Raw genomic sequence first — 22,513 nt, forward strand, 5'->3', positions numbered from 1 at the left:
TTAATTGAATGGAAAAAATACTAGTAAACACTTTAAATTGGTTTTTAATTTTGGAATGTGATCCCATAGGCTGAATTGCACAGTGGAATTTTGAGCTTCATGTTTAATACGAGTTCAAGTGCAACTCGAGTTGACCTCTGGTTGGGACTTTCTTACTGTGATGGAAAATGGAAAAGCATTATACTTAAGAAGCACGGTACAGTGGCATCAGTGAATGTGAATGGGCAAGTTAAGCAAGAGCTGGCCAGTGATGAAGAAGAGCTGCATATAAACTCTCCAATTTATCTTGGTGGAATCCCAACTGAAGCAGAAAGCTTTTGCAGAGAATGTGAACTAAACCAAGGTTTGTGACAATTTACACAGATTTTGTCTTTGATTTGGAACTGATTTTCAAATTCTCAGAAAATATATTCTTAGTGAAAACCTTGCAGACTTTTGTAAAATACTTAATTTACCTAATTCTTTCCATGCCACAGTGTCCGCTGTGGCTCAGTGGTACCACTTTTGCCTCTGAGTCAGAAGGTTGTGGGTTCAAGTCTCACTCCAGAGAATTGAGCATGAAATCCAGGCAGTACTGAAGGAGTGTTGCACAGTCAGAGGTGCAGTCTTTTGGATAAGATATTAAACAAAGGTCCCACCTGCCCTCTCAGGTGGATGTAAAAGATCCCATGGCACTATTTGAAGAAGAGTTCTCCCTGGTATCCTGGTCAATATTTATCCCACAACCAACATCACTAAAACAAGATTATCATATTGTTGTTTGTGGGACCTTGATGTGCACAAATGACTCCCGCATTTCCGACACTTAAAATAAAGTACTATATTGGCTATAAAGTGCTTTGGGACATCCAGAGGTCGTGAAAAATGTAAGTTTTTAATTTATTTTATATGTTACTATTACCACATACTCTAGCTTTAAAGAGCAAGATGCTCCACCGATTTCTTCATGACTACTACCAGTTCTGCTTAATGACTGGTCAGCAAGGATTGCAATTTGAAGAGGGAGAATTTGATAATTTTAGTTGTCCCTCCCTTGAGATAGAACAGTGGTAATCCATCAAGCAGCCTGCCTGAGAAATAATAAAACTCACTAAGGCAGTTTGAGTGACAGGTAGCCCTGGGACTCAAACTCACAACTGTCTGAGTGGGAGTCAAGTACTTAGAGATCTGAGCAATTGAGTCCATCCTAAGTTTTATACATGTCTAAAGCTACATCAGGGATCTATTTTCAGCCTAGTCGATAGTAAAAGGGGGTGCAAGGGCACAGCGCAGACAGTTTTGGAGTTGTCATTGACAGACCGCAACTTCAGGATTGCACCAACACCTGAAGTTGAGGCAAGTTTCAAAGGCAGAATGATGGCGATTTGCCATCATCTCGACTGTAAATAAGACTATTTCTATAATATTTGTAGACATTCATTTAAATGCTGAGGTTTTTTTTAAAATGATAGAGGAAGAACTTTTATTTGTATAGTGCCTTTCATATTCTCAGCATGTCCCAAAACACCTCATTGAGAGTTAATTACTTTTGAAGTGTAGTCACTGTTATGTTATAAGTAAACAGAGAAGCCAATTTGCACACAGCAAGGTTCCACAAGTAGAAAATGAGAAAAGTGACCAGTTAATTTGATTTTGATTAAGGGTTGCACTTTGGCCAGAACCCTAAGCATTCTCACTGTATTTATTCAAATAGTGCCAGGGGATCTTTTACCTACATCTGACAGGGCCAAGTGGGCAGGACCTCAGTTTAATGTTTCACCCTCTGGCAATTTGGCACTCAAATCCTGGAATGGGGTCTCACAGCCTCTAATTCCAAGCTAAATGGTGTCAGATTCACCTTCATTCCCTCTGTTTACATAGGTCATATTCTTTGCAAATTATTTTGATATCATGAAATATTGTGCACTATACTGGCTGCAAAGACAGTCAAAATATATTGAATTTGCATTGACTGCTAGATAGAATCTTTACGGTTGCACTTTTACATTGTATTTTGGAAAGGTGCTCCTGTTAAATCAAAACTTACTTTGGACAAATTAATAATTGGGGAACAGTTCAAAGACACTAATAGTAATTTCTCACCTTTTTTAACTGATTCAGCCAATGTTTTGGTGCGCACTTGAAGGTTATAACATTTTCTCCACTTTTTAGCCCACCTGTCTCAGAATTTTTTTAATTCACTAATACTTTGACCTACATTACTCTCCACCAATGCTACATAAACAGAGCATGCATTGCAAAATTGCTAAGTGTGAAGTTCATATATATGCTGCTAAGGGTGCTTGCAGCGATATTGTTCTTTTCTAAGTTGAGCTAATTAAAGTAGAAGTCATGGATTTGTTTTCCGTTTATTACTTTCATTGTTTGCCAGGTTTCGGTGGATGTATAAAAGATGTTAGATTTACAAAAGGTGCTGTCGTAAATTTGGTGGCTGCATCCACTATTGCTGTCAGAGTCAATCTGGATGGATGCTTATCACCTGACAGTGCTGGTAACTGCAGAAGAAATAACTCCATTGTTGTGTATACTGGAAATAAACACACTATATACGATGCTGATTTGCATCCATTTACAGGTAAAATATGAAACTACAGAATCTTTCATACAAATTCTTCATACAGATTTTCACTATATACTTTCACTGGTTACTATTTAATATGTTATTCTTATGAACTTTTGAAGAATATTTATACAGAATTATGGCATCAAATCAAGGAGGATCAGTGTTTAGTCCTTGGGAGCGAGGGCGTACAAAAGAAGCAGGTAATAAATGATTTGTTGTAATCTTGCAGCATTTATTTGAGAAGACTGATTAACAGTTAAGAACTATATTTTTTTCTTAGATGTTAAATGTTTCAGCAGCTAAATACCCAATATAGACCATTACTCTATAGAAGATTAACTTCCCTTTAAACATTTTTGCACCACTTAAGAAAATCTAAAAACAAAACTGAAAATTTGAGATTTGTTGCCAATGAGAAATTACAGTGGAAATGGGTAAAGGTATTTGGCAATTGGTTCATACGGATGAAAATTTACTGAACACAAATACAGATATGTGTGTTATAGAAGTATTAATACTAGTTGACTGAGCCAAATTGGCAAAAGCAATTCCCCAAATGTAAGTGATGTGCTATGGTGTTATGGAATACTTTGCTGTCTTGTGCGGGTCTGTACAAGACATGCCTTAGAAGGGAGCTGGACCAGTTGTTAACTCAGGTAGAGATCACATCTTATAAAAAGTAAGTGATTTAACAGTTAATGTAAAGAAGGTTAATGTGGTCTCCTGGACTGACTTTGTTCACCTGGGCGAGAAATTTTCCAGATATTTATTCCCCTATTGGCTCTGGATTTATTTTTCTGTTTTTTTTTGGCTCTTTGATAAGACTGAATGCTACTAGGAGGGAGGAAGTGTCTAGTCATGATGCTCCAGGCATCATGAACTTGGGCTAGGTTTGATGGACCAGCTGGTCTTTTCCTGTTCATCATTTTCGTATGTTTTGTATGAGTTGATTACAAACCTCTTTTGTCGATACTTGCTGATTATACTTGGCGCAGTCTGTTGGAGTTCCTCTGAGCATAACCCGGGTATGGACTGTTCCTCACTGATGTCAATGGGATGCTGCCTTGAACAACATACTTATATTCAGGGGTATTTGACAATTCGGAAGGACAGACAGAAAGGAAAAGGAGGTGGGTTAGCTCTGTTGATAAAGGATGAGATCAGTGCGTTAGTGAGAAACGATATTGGCTCAGAAGATCAAGATGTTGAATCAATTTGGGTGGAGATAAGGAATAATAAGGGGAAATAGTCGCTGGTGGGCATAGTCTATAGGCCACCTAACAGTAGCTAAACTGTTGGACGGAGCATAAATCAAGAAATAATGGAGGCTTGTAAAAAAGGAATGGCAATAATCATGGGTGATTTTAACCTTCACATTGATTGGAAAAAGAAAATTGGCCAGGGTAGCCTTGAGGAAGAGTTCATAGAGTGTATCTGGGATAGTTTCCTTGAACAGTAAGTTGCGGAACCAACCAGGGATCAGCTATCTTAGATCTGGTAATGTGTAATGAGGCAGGATTAATAAACGATCTCCTAGTAAGGGATCTTCTATGAAAGAGTGACCATAACATGGTTGAATTTCAAATTCAGTTGGAGGGTGAGAAAGTTGGATCTCAAGCCAGTGTCCAAAGCTTAAATAAAGGAGACTAGAAAGGTATGTAGGCAGAGTTGGTTAAAGTGGATTGGAAAAATAGATTAAAGTGTGGGACGGTTGTTGAGCAGTGGCAGACATTTAAGGAGATATTTCATTACTCTCAACAAAAATATATCCCAATGAGAAGGGATAACCATCCGTGATTAACTAAGGAAATAAGGGATGGTATCAAATTGAAAACAAGGGCATACAATGTGGCCAAGACTACTGGGAGGCCAAAGGATTGGGAAACTTTTAAAAGCCAGCAAAGAACAACTAAAAAAATAATAAAGAGAGGGAAGATAGATTATGAAAGTAAACTAGCACGAAATATAAAAACAGATAGTAAGAGTTTCTACAGGTACATAAAAAGGAAAAGAGTGGCTAAAGTAAATGTTAGTCCCCTTGAGGATAAGACTGGGGAATTAATAATGGGGAACAGGGAAATGGCAGAAACTTTGAACAAATATTTTGTATCAGTCTTCATGGTAGAAGACACTAAAAACATCCCAATAGTGGATAATCAAGGAGCTATAGGGACGGAGGAACTAAATACTATCACTATCATTAAAAAGTAGTACTCGGTAAAATAATGGGACTAAAGGCGGACAAGTCCCCTGGACCTGATGGCTGGCATCCTAGGGTCCTAAAAGAAGTGGCTAATGAGATAGTGGATGCATTGGTTGTAATCTACCAAAATTCCCTGCATTCTGGGGAGGTCCCAGCGGATTGGAAAACCGCAAATGTAACGCCCCTATTTAAAAAAGGAGGCAGACAGAAAGCAGGAAATTATAGATCGGTTAGCCTAACATCTGTCTTTGGGAAAATGCTGGAGTCCATTATTAAGGAAGCAGCAGCAGGACATTTGGAAAAGCATAATTCAATCAAGCAGAGTCAGCATGGTTTTATTGAAAGGGAAATTGTGTTTGACAAATTTGCAGGAGTTCTTTGAGGATGTAACAAGCAGGGTGGATAAGGGGGAACCAGTGGATGTGGTGTGTTTGGATTTCCAGAAGGCATTTGATAAGGAGCCACGTAAAAGGTTACTGCATAAGATAAAAGTTCACGGGGTTGGGGGTAATATATTAGCATGGATAGAGGATTGGCTAACTGATAGAAAACAGAGATTCGGGACAAATGGGTCATTTTCCGGTTGGCAGGTGCTGTAGGGATCGATGTTGGGGCCTCAACTATTTACAATCAATATGAATGACTTGGATGAAGGGACTGAGAGTAATGTAGCCAAGTTTGCTGATGATACAAAGATGGGTGGGAAAGCAAATTGTGAGGAGGACACAACAAATCTGCAAAGGGATATAGACAGGCTAAGTGAGTGGGCAAAAATTTGGCAGATGGAGTACAATGTGGGAAAATGTGAGGTTATCTACTTCAACAGAAAAATTAGAAAAGAAAATTATAATTTAAAGGGAGGAAAATTGCAAAGTACTGCAGTACAGCAGGAAACAATAACATGTGTATGCAGGTACAGCAAGTAATCAGGAAGGCAAATGGAATGTTGGTTTTTATTGCAAGGGGGATAGAGTATAAAAGCAGAGAGGTCCTGCTACAATTGTACAGGGTATTGGTGAGTCCACACCGTGAGTACTGTGTACAGTTTTGTTCTCCGTTTTTAAGGAAGTATATATTTACATTGGAGGCTGTTCAGAGAAGGTTCACTAGGTTGATTCCAGAGATGAGGGGGTTGACTTATGAAGATAGGTTGAGTAGGTTGGGCCTATACTCATTGGAGTTCAGAAGAATGAGAGGTGATCTTATCGAAACGTATAACATATTGAGGGGGCCCGACAAGGTGGATGCAGAGAGGATGTTTCGCCTCATAGGGGAAAAACTAGGGGACAGGGGTCGCCCATTTAAAATTGAGATGAGGAGGAATTTCTTCTCTTAGAGGGTTGTAAATCTGTGGAATTCTCTGCCCCAGAGAGCTGTGAAGGCTGGGTCATTGAATATATTTAAGGCGGAGATAGACAGATTTTTGAGCGATAGGGGAATAAAGGGTTATGAGGAATGGGCAGGGAAGTGGAGCTAAGTCCATGATCAGATCAGCCATGATCTTATTAAATGGCGGGGAAGGCTCGAAGGGTCAAATGGCCTATTCCTGCACCTATTTCTTATGTTCTTATGTTCTACTTTACTACAAAGATTTTACAGACTTCATATTATTTATTCTACAAGCGTTGTCAAGGCACTGAACAAACCAAAGGTGTGTTTCATAATGAAATGTATTACTTTGTATGCATTAATTCTACAGGCACATTAGCTATAACTCATCATGAGCTAGCTTTGTAGCTGGCTTTTACTGATCAAATAAAGTAGGCATATGAAAATAACTGAGGATGAAGTCATAGAAACGTAGAAACATAGAAAATAGGTGCAGGAGTAGGCCATTCGGCCCTTCGAGCCTACACCACCATTCGATAAGATCATGGCTGATCATTCAGCTCAGTAACCCCTTCCTGCTTTCATTCGATACCCCTTGATATCCTTAGCTGCAAGGGCCATATCTAACTCCCTCTTGAATATATCCAATGAACTGGCATCAACAACTCTCTGAGGTAGGGAATTCCACAGGTTAAGAACTCTCTGAGTGAAGAAGTTTCTCCTCATCTCAGTCCTAAATGGCCTACCCCTTATCCTAAGACTGTGTCCCCTGGTTCTGGACTTTCCCAACATCAGGAACAATCTACCCACATCTAACCTGTCCCGTCCCGTCAGAATCTTGTATGTTTCTATGAGATCCCCTCTCACTCTTCTAAACTCCAGTGTATAAAGGCCCAGTTGATCCAGTCTCTCCTCATATTTCAGTCCAGCCATCTCGGGAATCAGTCTGGTGAACCTTCGTTGCACTCCCTCAATAGCAAGAACGTCCTTCCTCAGATTAGGAGACCAAAACTAACACAATATTCCAGGGGAGGCCCTGTACAACTGCAGTAAGACCTCCCTGCTCCTATACGCAAATCCCCTAGCTATGAAGGCCAACATACCATTTGCCTTCTTTACCGCCTTCCGGACCTGTATGCCAACTTTCAAAGACTGATGAACCATGTCACCCAGGTCTCGTTGCAACTCTCCTTTTCCTAATCTGCCACCATTTTGATAATATTCTGTCTTTGCGTTTTTGCCCCCCAAAATGGATAACCTCACATTTATCCACATTATACTGCATCTGCCATGCATTTGCTCACTCACCTAACCTGTCTAAGTCACCCTGCAGCCTTTTAGCGTCCTCCTCACAGCTGTATATTGATGTATATTGTGAAGAGCTGGGGTCCTAGCATTGAGCCCTGCGGCATTCCACTTGTCACTGCCTGCCATTCTGATCATGCATTGTCCCAGGAATTTGACAATGAACATGAGGATCATTTTCTGACCTTCACAAATTATTAACATATTTTCAGAATTGGAAACATTACAATTAATGTAAACCATCAGATTGTTTCATAGACCTCAATATTAAACTCCACATGGAAGGCAGGAGAGGAGTTAAAAATTAAGAAACAGGGACACGTCCCCAACTCCCCGCCAACATGCCTGCTGCCATTTTAACGGCAATGGGTAGCATGTCGTGTGAGTGTTTCACCTTGAAGAGGCAGGACACTTCATTAATGTATCTAAAGCAAGCTTCTGCAGTGCAATTGTGAGCCTGATTTAAATTTAACAGTTGTTGGTGAGGTTTCCCACTGCTCAGGAAACCCAGCATTGAAATGGAGGAAACGTAGCCATTAAATTGGGCAGGATTTGAATCCGACTCTGCTTCAGCGCCTTGGGATGCTTTACTGTGTTAAAGGCACTATTACATGCAAATTGTTGTTGTTGAATTCCCCTTTAAATACTGCTTCAGTAGTTCTGAGAGAACAATCCAGCTAGGTTTTACTGGCAGGTTGAGCACTGAACGTGAGTATTGTGATTTCACGTAAAAGTGACATTGAGGTCCTATTTGATTCATCGGACCTCAATTTACATGTATTCATGAGCTCTCCGCCTGCTTGTAGTGGGCTCAGTGTCAAATTTTGATGGCTAACACACTTTTGAAGTGACTTGGGGCGTTTTGCTATGTTAAATGTGCTATATAAATGCAAGTTGTTGTTGCTTCCCTCCACATCCCCGGTATTGCCGAGTTTTCCCCATGCTACCACGCTTCCCTGCACCCTCACCACTTATCAGGGCCTGCTGTGAGTTTAACAGCTACAGTCAGAGTAGTTAATGTCAACGGGGATCCTTCTAATGTTAAAGTCAACATTTCACATATCTCAGTGATAACCTCTCTGGTGATCCAAAACCTATGAATGCTCCGCTTTTCAAAATAAGGTCCTGTACAGAAAAAAAGGAGCTTGCATTTATTTAGTGCCTCTCATAACCTCAGGATGTTCCAAACCACTTTACAACCAATTAAGTATTTTTGAAGTGTAGTTACTGTTGCAATTTTGGAAATACAGCAGCCAATTGCACTGCAGCAATTCGCCAAAGCTTCTTCAACAGCACCTCCCAAACCCCCGAAATCTACCACCTAGAAGGTCAAGGCCAGCAGTCGCATGGGAACACCATCACCTCCAAGTTACCCTCCAAAGCACACATGATCCTGACTTGGACATATATTTGTGGTCGGAGGTGTACATTCAGAGTACGCTTCTGATCTGAAAAGAAATCCAAACCTACCTTGTAGCGCCCAAGCTTCGGAGACTTCGGCTCCTGGGTCTGCAAGCATACGGCAGCGTAAAGGCCCACGGATCCCAGGGATGCAGGCGGCTCGGAAGCATCTCTGGGATCACGTGGGCCAGGTCCTCCTATCAGAAAGGAGGATTCCTCATATGCTTATGGGGATTCCATTTACGAACGGAATCTGCATTAGCATATGAGGAATTCTCAATTAATTAAATAATTTACACAACTGGACTAAATATAAATGTTCCCATGTTCACATTTAATTAAAAGTCCCTTTAATGAAGCATTTATAATAAAAAATTTAAAATGAAAAATAATTTTAAATAATTTTAATCTTAAATTTTACATTAACTATTAAAATTTACATCAACTATTTTTTAATGTTTGTGGATGACTTTTTATTTTTAAATGTTTAATTTAACATTTATATTAACCCTTATACTGGTAAAAGCAGGAGATAGCATTTTGTGGGCAATTGCTGGGTAGTAGTTGAGCAAATAGCACCAGTGAAACGATTTTTCTTTCGGTTTGGAGGATCTGTACAGATTAGAGCGGGTCAAAAAGGTGACTCACCACCATCTTCTCAAGGGTAACTAAGGATGAGCAATAAATGCTGGTCTTGTTAGTGATAACTATATCCCAAGAACGAATTTTAAAAGATTTGAACATAGCAGGGTCCCGCAAACAGCAATTAAATAATTGACCAGATAATTTGTTTATGATGACGTTGGTTGAGAGATAAATATAGGTCAGGACACTTTGAGAACTCCCCTGCCCTTCTTAGAATAGTGCTGAGAGATCATTTACGTCCATATGAGAGCTGGTGGGCCTCAGTTTAACATCTCGTTTGAAAGATGGTACCCTCTGACAGTGCAGCATTCCTTCAGTACTGCACTGAAGTGCCAGCCCAGATTATGAGCTCAAGTCTTTGGAGTGGGGCTTGAAACCACAACGATCTGATACAGAGGCAAGAGTGCTACCACTGAGTGAAGGCTGTAGGCCTGTACATTAAGTTCCTCGTCTGTGCCCCTATCTTCCATTCTTCTTTTCAGACACCATAATTGTTCCTGCAACTAGTGTCATTGACATTTCTGTAGGTTTTTCAGCATTACGTTTAGTCTATCAGCATTGTTAAAACATGGATTGGTATGATTTAGAACAGGTGGACATGACGGATGATGAGATTAGTGCTGAGATAAGTACATTTAAACTAAAAAGAGGGGATATATTAAATACATTAAGCAAACTCAAAAGGGGATAAAACCCCTGGTCCGGATGGATTGCATCTACGCATTTTAAAAGAATCTAAGGAAGAGATAGCAGAGTCAAGAAATTAGGGATACGTGCAATAAAGGTACAGCAGGTATCATGGGCGACATTAATCTACATATTGACTGGGCTAACCAAACTGGTAGCAATGCGGTGGAGGAGGATTTCCTGGAGTGTATTAGGGATGGTTTTCGCGACCAATATGTCGAGGAAACAACTAGCGGGCTGGCCATCCTAGACTGGGTGATGTGTAATGAGAAAGGACTAATTAACAACCTTGTTGTGCGAGGCCCCTTGGGGAAGAGTGACCATAATATGATAGAATTCTTTATTAAGATGGAGAGTGACACAGTTAATTCAGAGACTAGGGTCCTGAACTTGGGGAAAGGTAACTTCAATAGTATGAGACGTGAATTGGCTAGAATAGACTAGTGAGTGATACTTAAAGGGTTGACGGTGGATAGGCAATGCAAACATTTAAAGATCACATGGATGAACTTCAACAATTGTACATCACTGTCTGGAGTAAAAATAAAACGGGGAAGGTGGCTCAACCGTGGCTAACAAGGGAAATTAAGGATAGTGTTAAATCTAAAGAAGAGGCATATAAATTGGCCAGAAAAAGCAGCAAAACTGAGGACTGGGAGAATTTTGTAATACAGCAGAGAAGGACAAAGGGTTTAATTAGGAGGGGGAAAATGGAGTATGAGAGGAAGCTTGCTGGGAACATAAAAACTGACTGCAAAAGCTTCTATACATATTTGAAGAAAAAAAGATTAGTGAAAACAAACGTAGGTCCCTTGCAGTCAGATTCAGGTGAATTTATAATGGGGAACAAAGAAATGGCGGACCAGTTAAACAAATACTTCGGTTCTGTCTTCAAGAAGGAAGACACAAATAATCTTCCGGAAATACTAGGGGACCAAGGGTCTAGTGAGAAGGAGGAACTGAAGGATATCCTTATAAAGTGGGAAATTGTGTTAGGAAGATTGATGGGATTGAAGGCCGATAAATCCCCAGGGCCTGATAGTCTGCATCCCAGAGTACTTAAGGAAGTGGCCATAGAAATAGTGGATGCATTGGGATCATTTTCCAACAGTCTATCGACTCTGGATCAGTTTCTATGGACTGGAGGGTAGCTAATGTAATACCACTGTTTAAAAAAGCAGGGAGAGAGAAAACGGGTAATTATAGATCGGTTAGCCTGACATCAGTAGTGGGGAAAATGTTGGAATTAATTATTAAAGATGAAATAGCAGTGCATTTGGAAAGCAGTGACAGGATCGGTCCAAGTCAGCATGGATTTATGAAAGGGAAATCATGCTTGACAAATCTTCTAGAATTTTGAGGATGTAACTAGTAGAGTGGACAAGGGAGAACCAGTGGATGTGGTGTATTTGGACTTTCAAAAGGCTTTTGACAAGGTCCCACACAAGAGATTGGTGTGCAAAATCAAAACACATTGGGGGTAATGTACTGACGTGGATAGAGAACTATTTGGCAGACAGGAAGCAGAGAGTCGGGATAAACGGGTCCTTTTCAGAATGGCAGGCAGTGAATAGTGGAGTACCGCAAGGCTCAGTGCTGGGACCACAGCTCTTTACAATATACATTAATGATTTAGATGAAGGAGTTGAGTGTAATATCTCCAAGTTTGCAGATGACTCTAAACTGTGTGGCGGTGTGAGCTGTGAGGAGGACCAAAAAGGCTGCAGTGTGACTTGGACAGGTTAGGTGTATGGGGAAATGCATAGCAGATGCAGTATAATGTGGATAAATGTGAGGTTATCCACTTTGGGTGCAAAAACACAAAGGCAGAATATTATCTGAATGGCGGCAGATTAGGAAAGGGGGAGGTGCAACAAGACCTGGGTGTCATGGTTCATCAGTCATTGAAAGTTGGCATGCAGGTACAGTAGGCGGTGAAGAAGGCAAATGGTAGAGGGAGGTCGGGTCGGTTCGTGTCGGGGGCGGGGGAGGGAGGTCAGATTGGGTCGGGTCGGGTCCGGGTGGGGGGGGCGGTGTCGGGAGGTCGGGTCGGGGGGGTGGTGGGAGGGAGGTCGGGTCGGGTCGGGTCGGTTCGGGTCAGGGGGGGGGGGGCAAGGAGAGGGAGGTCAGGTCGGGGGTGGGGAGCGCGGGTCGGGTCTGGTCCGGAGGCGGGGTGGGGAGCGGGAGTCAGGTCGGTGTCGGGGTTGGGGTCGGGGTTGGGGTCGGGGTCGGGTCCGGTGCCGGGGGGGGGTGGGTGGGGGGTTGGAGCGGGAGTTGAGTCGGGTCGGGAGGAAGCAGGAGCTGGGCGTGGGAGGCAGCCTTATCCACGCAGCTCCAGTGAGGCCATTTGACCAGGGCTAGGGGCTGCGTGCTTCGGGCCCCTCCCACACAGTTTTGGGCACCTGGAGCTACTGCACATGCGCGCCCACTGTGCAGAGGTCCCGGCACTGTTTTTAGCGCAGGGGCCTAGCTCCGCCCCCTACAGCTCGTGCTGCACGCGCCCAGCTCCAGAGGACCTGCAGGGAGCTGGAGAATAGGCAAGTTTTTTTTAGGCGCACTTTGTGGCGCGACAAACGAGCGTCCAGGTCGGGGCTGCGACGTTCTAGGCGTGGCCCAAAACTTGGGCCCTATGTTTCTATGTTTCATTTCTACGCATATTTCATAATTCATTAGAAAAAGGTGTAGTGCCAGAGGACTGGTGGATAGCTAACCTTGTTTGAATAACCTCATCGAATTTTTGAAGAGATAGCAGAGAGTAGACAATGGTAATGCAGTAGATGTAATTTATCTATATATTTAAAAGACCTTCGATAAGGTACCCCATAATAGACTGATGAATAAGGTCAGAGAATGCAGAGTAAGGGGACAAGTAGCAGAATGGTTAGCAAGCTGGCTTCAAGACAGAAAGCAGAGAGTAGAGATAAAAGGCTAGCTATTCAGAGTGGTAGAAGGTGGGTAGAGGTGTTCCACAACTCTTTTGTGGGGGGAACAAAATAGACATTAGATCAAGTGCCCCCCGATCTGGGGGACACTCCAGACACTTAACTGCCCCTTTTTCTAATAAATGTTTTTTTTTGATTTTTTTGGGGGGGGGGGGGTTTGTGGGTTTTTAAAAAAAAATTATTTTGGGGGGGCATTAAAACCATATATTTTTTCAAGTGCCCCCTATAAAAGGGGAGGGGGACACGAAGAACCCGGCAATTAAAACAAATTAAACTTTAAAACATAAAATCAAATTAAAAGTTGGTTGCCGGGGGTGACAATGCACTCCAGTGTGGTGTTCCACAAGGATCAGTGCTGGGACCACTGCTGTTCACAATTTATATTAATGATTTAGACTTTGGAATCAAAAAAACACAATTTCTAAATTTGCGGATGATTCCAAATTGGGGGCGATAGTCAATACTGAGGAGGATTGCAACAAATTACAAGAGGTCATTAATAAACTTGCAGAATAGGTATATAATTGGCAAACGAAGTTCAACACAGATAAATGTGAGGTATTACATTTTGGTAGGAAAAACAGGGAGGTCACTTATTACTTGGAGGGTGCGAGTCTCGGTGGGGTAGAGGAACAAAAGGATCTCGGAGTACAAATACACAAATCACTAAAGGTTTTGACACAGGTTAGCAAGGCCATAAAAAAAGCAAACCAAGCACTCGGGTTTATTTCTGGAGATATAGAATTGAAAAGTAGGATGTTATGCTAAACCTGCTTCGAACCTTGGTTAAACCACACTTAAAGTACTGCAAACAGTTCTGGTCGCCATATTATAAAAAGGATATAGAGGTACTGGAGAGAGTGCAGAGAAGATTTACAAGGATGATACCAGAAATGCGAGGGTATACATATCAGGAAAGGATGAACTGCCTGGGTCTCTTTTCTCTTGAAAAATGAAGGCTGACGGGTGTCCTAATAGAGGTCTTTAAAATTATGAAAAATTTTGATAGAGTGGATACAGAGAGAGTGTTTCCACTTGTGGGGAAGAGCATAACTAGAGGCCATCAATATACGATAGTCACCAAGAAATCCAATAGAGAATTCAGAAGAAATTTCTTTAGTGGTGAGAATGTGGAACTTGCTATCACAGGGAGTGTTTGAAGCAAATAGTATAGATGCATTTGAGGGGAGGCTATACAAGCATATGAGGGAGAAGGGAATAGAGGGTTATGCTGATAGATTTAGATGAGGAAAGACAGGTTTGAGTGGAGCATAAATGCCAGCATGGACTGGTTGGGCCAACTGACCTGTTCCTGTTTCTGTATCGTATATCCTATGTAGATCATTGATGCTGCACACTGTTTCAAAGTTCACAATATATAGTATGACTTAATTCAATTGGATCTATCCCCAATAACTGACTTAATTGATTAACCAGCATTAATTGTTTACCACTGTTAGAAACCTATGTCAATTACAATAAATTACATTAGTGCTATCCACTTGCTATTGGAATAACAGGATCCCAGTTTTAAGAGTGGCACAATGTCTGGCAATGTCTTCTATCTTCCCTTTGCCATGGTGCCTGCAAAATATGTAGTTGAAGGTTATTCTATTCAGGGCATTTTCACTACAATGACTAATTGTGTTCATGGTCATAAAATTTATTCTATGAAAGGGCACCACATTGCGATGCAGTTGGTAAGCTATTGAAATGACTTGGGGATTCCAGAAATGAATTTGTTTGCTTCCAAATTGAATATCAAATTATTCTGCTCCAATAGGGTAACTAATCCAAAATAAGATTTCCTGTTGCATATATTTTCCCCATTATTCTAATCCAAACAATTATTTGCAATATCTAGAGGTAGGCAGGATATGGTTGATCCTGGTGACTGCTAAGGAGAGACTGTTAAATTGAGCAGTATAATTAAAAACCAGTAAGAAGGAAAGAAAGACACAGTAAAATGAAATGCCATGCCTTAGGTTTGCTCAGATCACTAAAAAGAAAATTAAAGTGGATTATCAAATGAACAAAATAATCCTCAGTGCATCAGGCAACTATAACAGAGATTCTAGCTCCCGGGTGGAAATCATGGAAGAGGAGCCTGGCTTCCCACCAGGAGTTACCATGGGAGGCCCGGTCAATTTTAACAGTTGAGCCTCATTCACAAAATGGGCGTAAAGAAGCACTTGGCCAGCTGTCACCCCGCTAAGATTGGGTGGTCTGGAGGTCGCCCACTGGTACTCAGGTAAGTCACTCCATTTCCTTCTGGCCCCATAAGAATAAGTTTTGGACTTAGCTTTTGGGGCCTCCGCTTCTGCTCCAGCAGAGGTCGTAGTGTCCACAGCAGACATTCTGGCCAGTGGACCTTTAGATTGCCTCGGGGCCTATCTAAGTCATATGATCCTGATTTGCATATATTTATGAGGCTTCTGCCTGAATCTCAACTACCTTAGTTGTGCACTTTAAACAAATGCCCCCTGCAAGGGGGGTCACACTCCAAAATACATTTTTTCCAGTGCCCCTTTTTTGGTTTTTTTTTTGAGGGCACCAACACACAAATTATACAAGTGTCCCCTGGCTAAAAAGGGGGGCAGGGGGCACTAAAATCGGCAAATTAAACAAATTAAACTTTAGACAATAAAATCAAATTAAAATTTGGTTGCCGGGGGTAATGATGCACTCCAGTCCCTCCGGCGCCCACCTCTCATGGAAGGCCGCGAGCGTACCGGTAGACACCGTTTGCTCCTTCTCCAGGGACACCCTGGCTCTGATGTAACCGCAGAAGAGAGGCAGGCAGTCAGGCTGAATGACCTCCTCGACCACCCGCTGCCTGGACCGGCTGATGGCCACCTTGGCCATGCCCAGGAGCAGTCCTACGAGGAGGCCTTCCCTGCCTGAATTTCAACCACCCAAAGTTGAAGCAGAAAGTTGCAAAAAGTACCGCACTGTTTAATTCCCATTCCGTCCAGTTTCTGACAGATGGAGTGAGTTAAAATCCTTTCAACACTTAAAATAAGTGCACATTTATTTATGGATATATCTATCCAGCAATATATAATTTAAGTGATCATCTGAATTATGGCAGCGTGGGTGTGTAAATAGTTAAGTAGAGCGTATTTCTGCAAAGGTAGGGGCTGTATGCTTCACATCTGCTTGGAATTGCTAATTATGTTATAATTAAAGCTATCTGGTTAGCTGCTAATGACCTTAACAAAATAAGTAAAGTTAATACATTGTTCAGATTTCTACATTCACAGAACTAGTTCGGTCACACTGTTTGGTAATAACACTGACAGAAGTGGCGATTTTGCAGAATAAACAAATATAACCAATGTTGAATATTTTTTGCACCTGCTGTATTATAATGTCATTGCAAGCATATAAAATACATTTACTTTTTACAATACTTAACGTAGATAGAATATTTCAAATGACTAGCTTGCACAACAGTTAAATGATAGTCAAATGATTAGGTTAAGCAATTCGTTTGAAAAACTGTACATGTCCAGGTTTTTGCACAAGAAAAAGCATATTTGTGAGACTGGTCACATAATTCAAAATGTTGTAAAGTGGCTTTATTGGCTTTTTATTTGTCTATATATGCAATTCCATTTACAGATATAAATACAGAATAGTGGAATGCCAAGTTTTTCAATGTACAATGAAGTTATGATTCGGCTATAAAGATCTCATCATCAGCGAGCTAAATTTTGTAATTACATTGTTTCGAAATTTATATTCAGTTTATAATAAATCATTTATAATAAATTATTTTCAGAAAAAAATGAGTTTAATTGAGGATTATCACAAACACACAAGAGTATTTTAATACTTTCTATTATGTCACATGAGTTGCTTTTAACCTCTCTGGACGTGACTCTGGCCTCCATTTTAAAAATTCCCAAAGTGGGTATTAAGTATTAAATTCACAGGCTGTATTGACCTCAATTACTGCTTCTTTCATCGTTGAGTCAGGAAGCCACTATGAATATTTAGCTCTATAACTTGATAGAAAGAGAATATATATATAAAAAATATTTTCAAATTTGCTGACAACTACTGCACAGAAAGAAAACCTGCTTTTACAATTTCCATTCGGTGCAGCAGGCAATCCAGCCATAAAGCACCTGAATATGGCAGATTTACTGCAGGATTGGGAAGAGAGAAGTAAATCTGGTCACAATGTTATCACACCAGGCAATAAATTTGGTATCAAACTGAAGTATGATAACATCATTTTGCCTAATGGAAAATATCTCAACACCTGGGAGTCAAATGAGGTGAACTGGAGAATGGCTGCAAGTTGTTAGAGCTCTGAGTAGTCGTCCTATCTGTGTATTCCTTCCAGTAGAGAACAGTTCAGAAGCATCTATAAATCAAATAAACCAAATTATTAACTGCAGTATATTATATGCTTTTAAGAGGGCATGCATAGCATAAAATGGACAAAAACAAGTAAAGAAGGTGGGTGGATGGCTTCCATTTCACCTCTATTCTTCCCAATGTCAAGTGCATTAGGGTCATAGAAACATAGAAACATAGAAAATAGGTGCAGGAGCAGGCCATTCAGCCCTTCTAGCCTGCACCGCCATTCAATGAGTTCATGGCTGAACATGAAACTTCAGTACCCCCTTCCTGCTTTCTCGCCATAACCCTTGATCCCCCGAGTAGTAAGGACTTCATCTAACTCCCTTTTGAATATATTTAGTGAATTGGCCTCAATAACTTTCTGTGGTAGAGAATTCCACAGGTTCACCACTCTCTGGGTGAAGAAGTTTCTCCTCATCTCGGTCCTAAATGGCTTACCCCTTATCCTCAGACTGTGACCCCTGGTTCTGGACTTCCCCAACATTGGGAACATTTTTCCTGCATCTAACCTGTCTAAACCCGTCAGAATTTTAAACGTTTCTATGAGGTCCCCTCTCATTCTTCTGAACTCCAGTGAATACAAGCCCAGTTGATCCAGTCTTTCTTGATAGGTCAGTCCCGCCATCCCGGGAATCAGTCTGGTGAATCTTCGCTGCACTCCCTCAATAGCAAGAATGTCCTTCCTCAAGTTAGGAGACCAAAACTGTACACAATACTCCAGGTGTGGCCTCACCAAGGCCCTGTACAACTGTAGCAACACCTCCCTGCCCCTGTATTCAAATCCCCTCGCTATGAAGGCCAACATGCCATTTGCTTTCTTAACCGCCTGCTGTACCTGCATGCTAACCTTCAATGACTGATGTACCATGACACCCAGGTCTCGTTGCACCTTCCCTTTTCCTAATCTGTCACCATTCAGATAATAGTCTGTCTCTCTGTTTTTACCACCAAAGTGGATAACCTCACATTTATCCACATTATACTTCATCTGCCATGCATTTGCCCACTCACCTAACCTATCCAAGTCACTCTGCAGCCTAATAGCATCCTCCTCGCAGCTCACACTGCCACCCAACTTAGTGTCATCCGCAAATTTGGAGATACTGCATTTAATCCCCTCGTCTAAATCATTAATGTACAATGTAAACAGCTGGGGCCCCAGCACAGAACCTTGCGGCACCCCACTAGTCACTGCCTGCCATTCTGAAAAGTACCCGTTTACTCCTACTCTTTGCTTCCTGTCTGACAACCAGTTCTCAATCCACGTCAGCACACTACCCCCAATCCCATGTGCTTTAACTTTGCACATTAATCTCTTGTGTGGGACCTTGTCGAAAGCCTTCTGAAAGTCCAAATATACCACATCAACTGGTTCTCCCTTGTCCACTTTACTGGAAACATCCTCAAAAAATTCCAGAAGATTTGTCAAGCATGATTTCCCTTTCACAAATCCATGCTGACTTGGACCTATCATGTCACCATTTTCCAGATGCACTGCTATGACATCCTTAATAATTGATTCCATCATTTTACCCACTACTGAGGTCAGACTGACCGGTCTATAATTCCCTGTTTTCTCTCTCCCTCCTTTTTTAAAAAGTGGGGTTACATTGGCTACCCTCCACTCCATAGGAACTGATCCAGAGTCAATGGAATGTTGGAAAATGACTGTCAATGCATCCGCTATTTCCAAGGCCACCTCCTTAAGTACTCTGGGTAGAGACTGAATGAATAAAATTATAAAGGTAATAAAAACAAAAAATGCTGGAAGTACTCAGCAGGTCAGGCAGCATCTGTGGAGAGAGAAACAAAATTAACGTTTCAGGTCGATGACCTTTCATCAGAACTGGAAAAAGTTAGAGATGTAACAGGTTTTAGGCAAGTACAAAGGCAGTGAAAGGGTTGATGGAAGGAAAGAACAAAAGGGAAGGTCAGAGATAGGGTGGAAAGCAGAAGAGATTAAAAGACTAAAGGGATGATGATGCAAGGCAAAAGGGGATGGTAATGGGGCAAGTTAAAGAAACAAAGGATGGATCTAGCTGAGGTGTAAATGGCAATAGCAGAATCATTACCAACAGCTGTTGTCCAAAAAAATGGGAGTGGTGGTTATGATCTGAAATTGTTGAACTTAATGTTGAGTCCAGAAGACTGTCCAGAGGTGCTGTTCCTCGAGCTTCTGTTGAGCTTCATTAGACCAGTGTAGGAGGCGGAGGGCAGAGAGGTCAGAGTGGGAGTGAGGCAGAGAATTAAAATGACAGGCAACCATAAGCTCTGGGTCACTGAACAGAGGTGTTCCACAAAGCTATCGCCCAATTTGCATTTGGTCTCTCCAATGTAAAGGAGACTGTATCATGAGCAACGAATACAGTATACTAAAGTGAAAGAATTATGAATAAATTGCTGTTTCACCTGGAAGGAATGTTTGGAGCCCTAGAGGGTAGGAAGGGAGGAGGTGAAATGGGCAGATGTTGCATCTCATGCGCTTTCACGGGGAAGTGCCGTGGGAAGGGGAGGGGATGATAGAGTGGACCAGGATGTGGAGGAGGGAATGGTCCCTTCGGAATGCTGAAAGAGGAGAGGGGAACATGGGTTTGGTGGTGGAATCATGCTGGAGGTGGCAGAAGTGGCAGAGGATGATCTGTTGAATGTGAAGGCTGGTGGGGTGGAAGGTGAGGAAAGGAATAACCCTATCATGGTTCTGACGGGGTGCGATTTACTTGTATTTCTTTCAATTTATTATACTGTATTTGCTGCTCATTGGGGAGACGAAATGCAGATTGGGTAATCGCTTTGTGGAACACCTCTGTTCAGTCCGCAAGCATGACCCTGAGCTTCCAGTCGCCTGTCATTTCAATTCTCCACCCCACTCGCAATCTGACCTCTCTGTCCTTGGCTTCCTACACTGTTCTAATGAAGCTCAACGGAAGCTCGAGGAATAGCACCTCACTTTTCCATTAGGCACTTTACAGCCTTCCAGACTCAACATTGAGTTCAACAATTCATATCATAATCACGGCTCCCATTTTTTCGGACAAAAGCTGTTGGTAATGACTCTGCTATACCCATTTATACCCTCTGGACCCATCTTTTGTTGCTTTACTTGTGTCATTACCATCCACTTTTACCTTGCACCAGCATCCCTTTTGTCATTTAATCTCTCCTACCTTCCACCCTATCACAGACCTTCCCTTTTGTTCGTTTCTCGCCTCCCCCCTTTCTGTGCCTGTGTACTTGTTTAAGACATGTTACATCTCCAATGTTTCCAGTTCTGGTGAAAGATCATCAACCTGAAACTTTTAACTTTGTTTCTCTCTCCACAGATGTTGCCTGAACTACTGAGTATTTCCAGGATTTTCTGTTTTTAGTTCAGATTTCCAGCATCTGCAGTATTTTGCTTCTGTGTCATTATAAAGGTGATGGACCCAAGCCAAACTAGAGAAGAGCAATCACGAATTGAAATCAGTTTGAGTGGAGTTTAACGAAAGATTGAGTTAGGTTGAAGAAAGACCGTCCACTTGAGAGAGAGAGAGAGAGAGAGAGAGAGAGAGGGTTTGAAATTGCAATAAAGACCGTAGATCTGCAAATAGATAAATCGAAGTTCAGGTTTAATTTCAAATCAACAATTACCATAACCAGGAATAATTAGGTACTGGATTAAACCCAACATTGCTGCCACTGAAATTAAAGATCTTGAGCGGCACACAAGTCCCCTTTGAAGCAATTCATGGCATTAAATCTAATGTCAGATTTTTTACTACAGTGTCAATAGAAATAGCATAATTCGCTAAAGCAAATGGAACTGAAATTTGAAGCAGATCTGATTGTAAAACAGAATTATCTGAATTTTTTGCTGAGTTCCTTCAAGCGAGAACTGGACCTATTTTTGGTTGGGGCAGAGATTATCTCAGATAAGAAGTTGGTATTGTTTAACATTAATCAAGGCCACAGTGGCCTCCGGACTAGTTTTGATCTGCTAGGGGAGTCGGAGAGGAACTTTCCAGATTTTTCCCCCTAATTGGCCCGTTTTTTAATTTGGTTTTTCGCTTATCCCAGAAGACTATATGGCTTCCAGGTGGGGTGGGATTGGGAGAGTATGTATTGTAATGCACAAGACATCACATTTGTGTGGGACAGGCTAAATGGACCAATAGGTCTTTTCCTGTCCGTATGTTTTTTGTATATTAATACACTGATGTAGATTGTATAAATATTTTGTGCATTTAGATTTTCAACAAAGCTGAATGGGATGTATAATAAAATAGACATGTTTTCTGTCAAAAATGTGAGATAATTCCATGTGCCTTGCTTTTATATAGTGCCTTTCACAACCACCGGATGTCCCAAAGCGCTTTACAGCCAATGAAATGCTTTTGAAGTGTATCACTGTTGTAATGTAGGAAATGGGGCAATTAATTTGCACACAGCAAACTCCCGCAAACAGCAATGTGATAATGACAGATAATCTGTTTTAGTGATGTTGATTGAGGGATAAATATTGGCTAGGGCACTGGGCATAACTCCCCTGGTCTTCTTCAAAACAGTGCCATGGGATTTGACGTCCACCTGAGAGAGTAGATGGGGTGTTGGTTTAACATTGCTCCCAAAAAAGGCCACCTCCGACAGTGCAGCTATCCTTCAGTACTGCATTGATTTTTGTGCTCAAGTCTCTGGGGTGGGATTTGAACCCACAACCTTCTAACTCAAATGAGCCACTGGCTGACATTCATTTGGGCAGTTTATTCCATTCTTATCAGAATATGATAATTCATAGGAACTATAAACAGTTTATTTTACTTAGTTTCCCCAAAACAAAGTAAGTATAAGGCAGAGGGGGGGAAACGGCTTTTGAAGTGGGAACAATTTTGGAGCTAGAACCTCCACTTTTGGGCTTATCGCCCAAAAATGGACGTTATTTCCGGTGTGGGCGATAAAAAAGATTTTTCAGATCGCCGGCTTCGCGCCCATTCTCAAAACACCTAGTTTACATTTTTGTAAATGGGCGTTACCGCGAGGGATATCAAATGGGCGGTAACGCTAAATTTTTTTGACCTGCTGTAAAGTGTG

General features: G+C 41.5%; 1 protein-coding gene across 3 annotated transcripts in view; it reads left to right on the forward strand.

The window, feature by feature from the left end:
* The window catches only part of ush2a (Usher syndrome 2A (autosomal recessive, mild)), a 1,282,968-nt gene that overhangs the window by 695,997 nt on the left and 564,458 nt on the right, over positions 1–22,513 (forward strand). For all 3 annotated transcript variants that reach the window (XM_070889457.1, XM_070889458.1, XM_070889459.1), the window contains exons 27-29: positions 70–343; positions 2,372–2,575; positions 2,683–2,763. In XM_070889457.1, the coding sequence (XP_070745558.1) occupies positions 70–343; positions 2,372–2,575; positions 2,683–2,763 (559 nt within the window). The remainder of the gene's footprint in view (positions 1–69; positions 344–2,371; positions 2,576–2,682; positions 2,764–22,513) is intronic.

This window comes from Pristiophorus japonicus, chromosome 9 (assembly GCF_044704955.1).
Source record: "Pristiophorus japonicus isolate sPriJap1 chromosome 9, sPriJap1.hap1, whole genome shotgun sequence".
Lineage (NCBI taxonomy): Eukaryota > Metazoa > Chordata > Chondrichthyes > Pristiophoridae > Pristiophorus > Pristiophorus japonicus.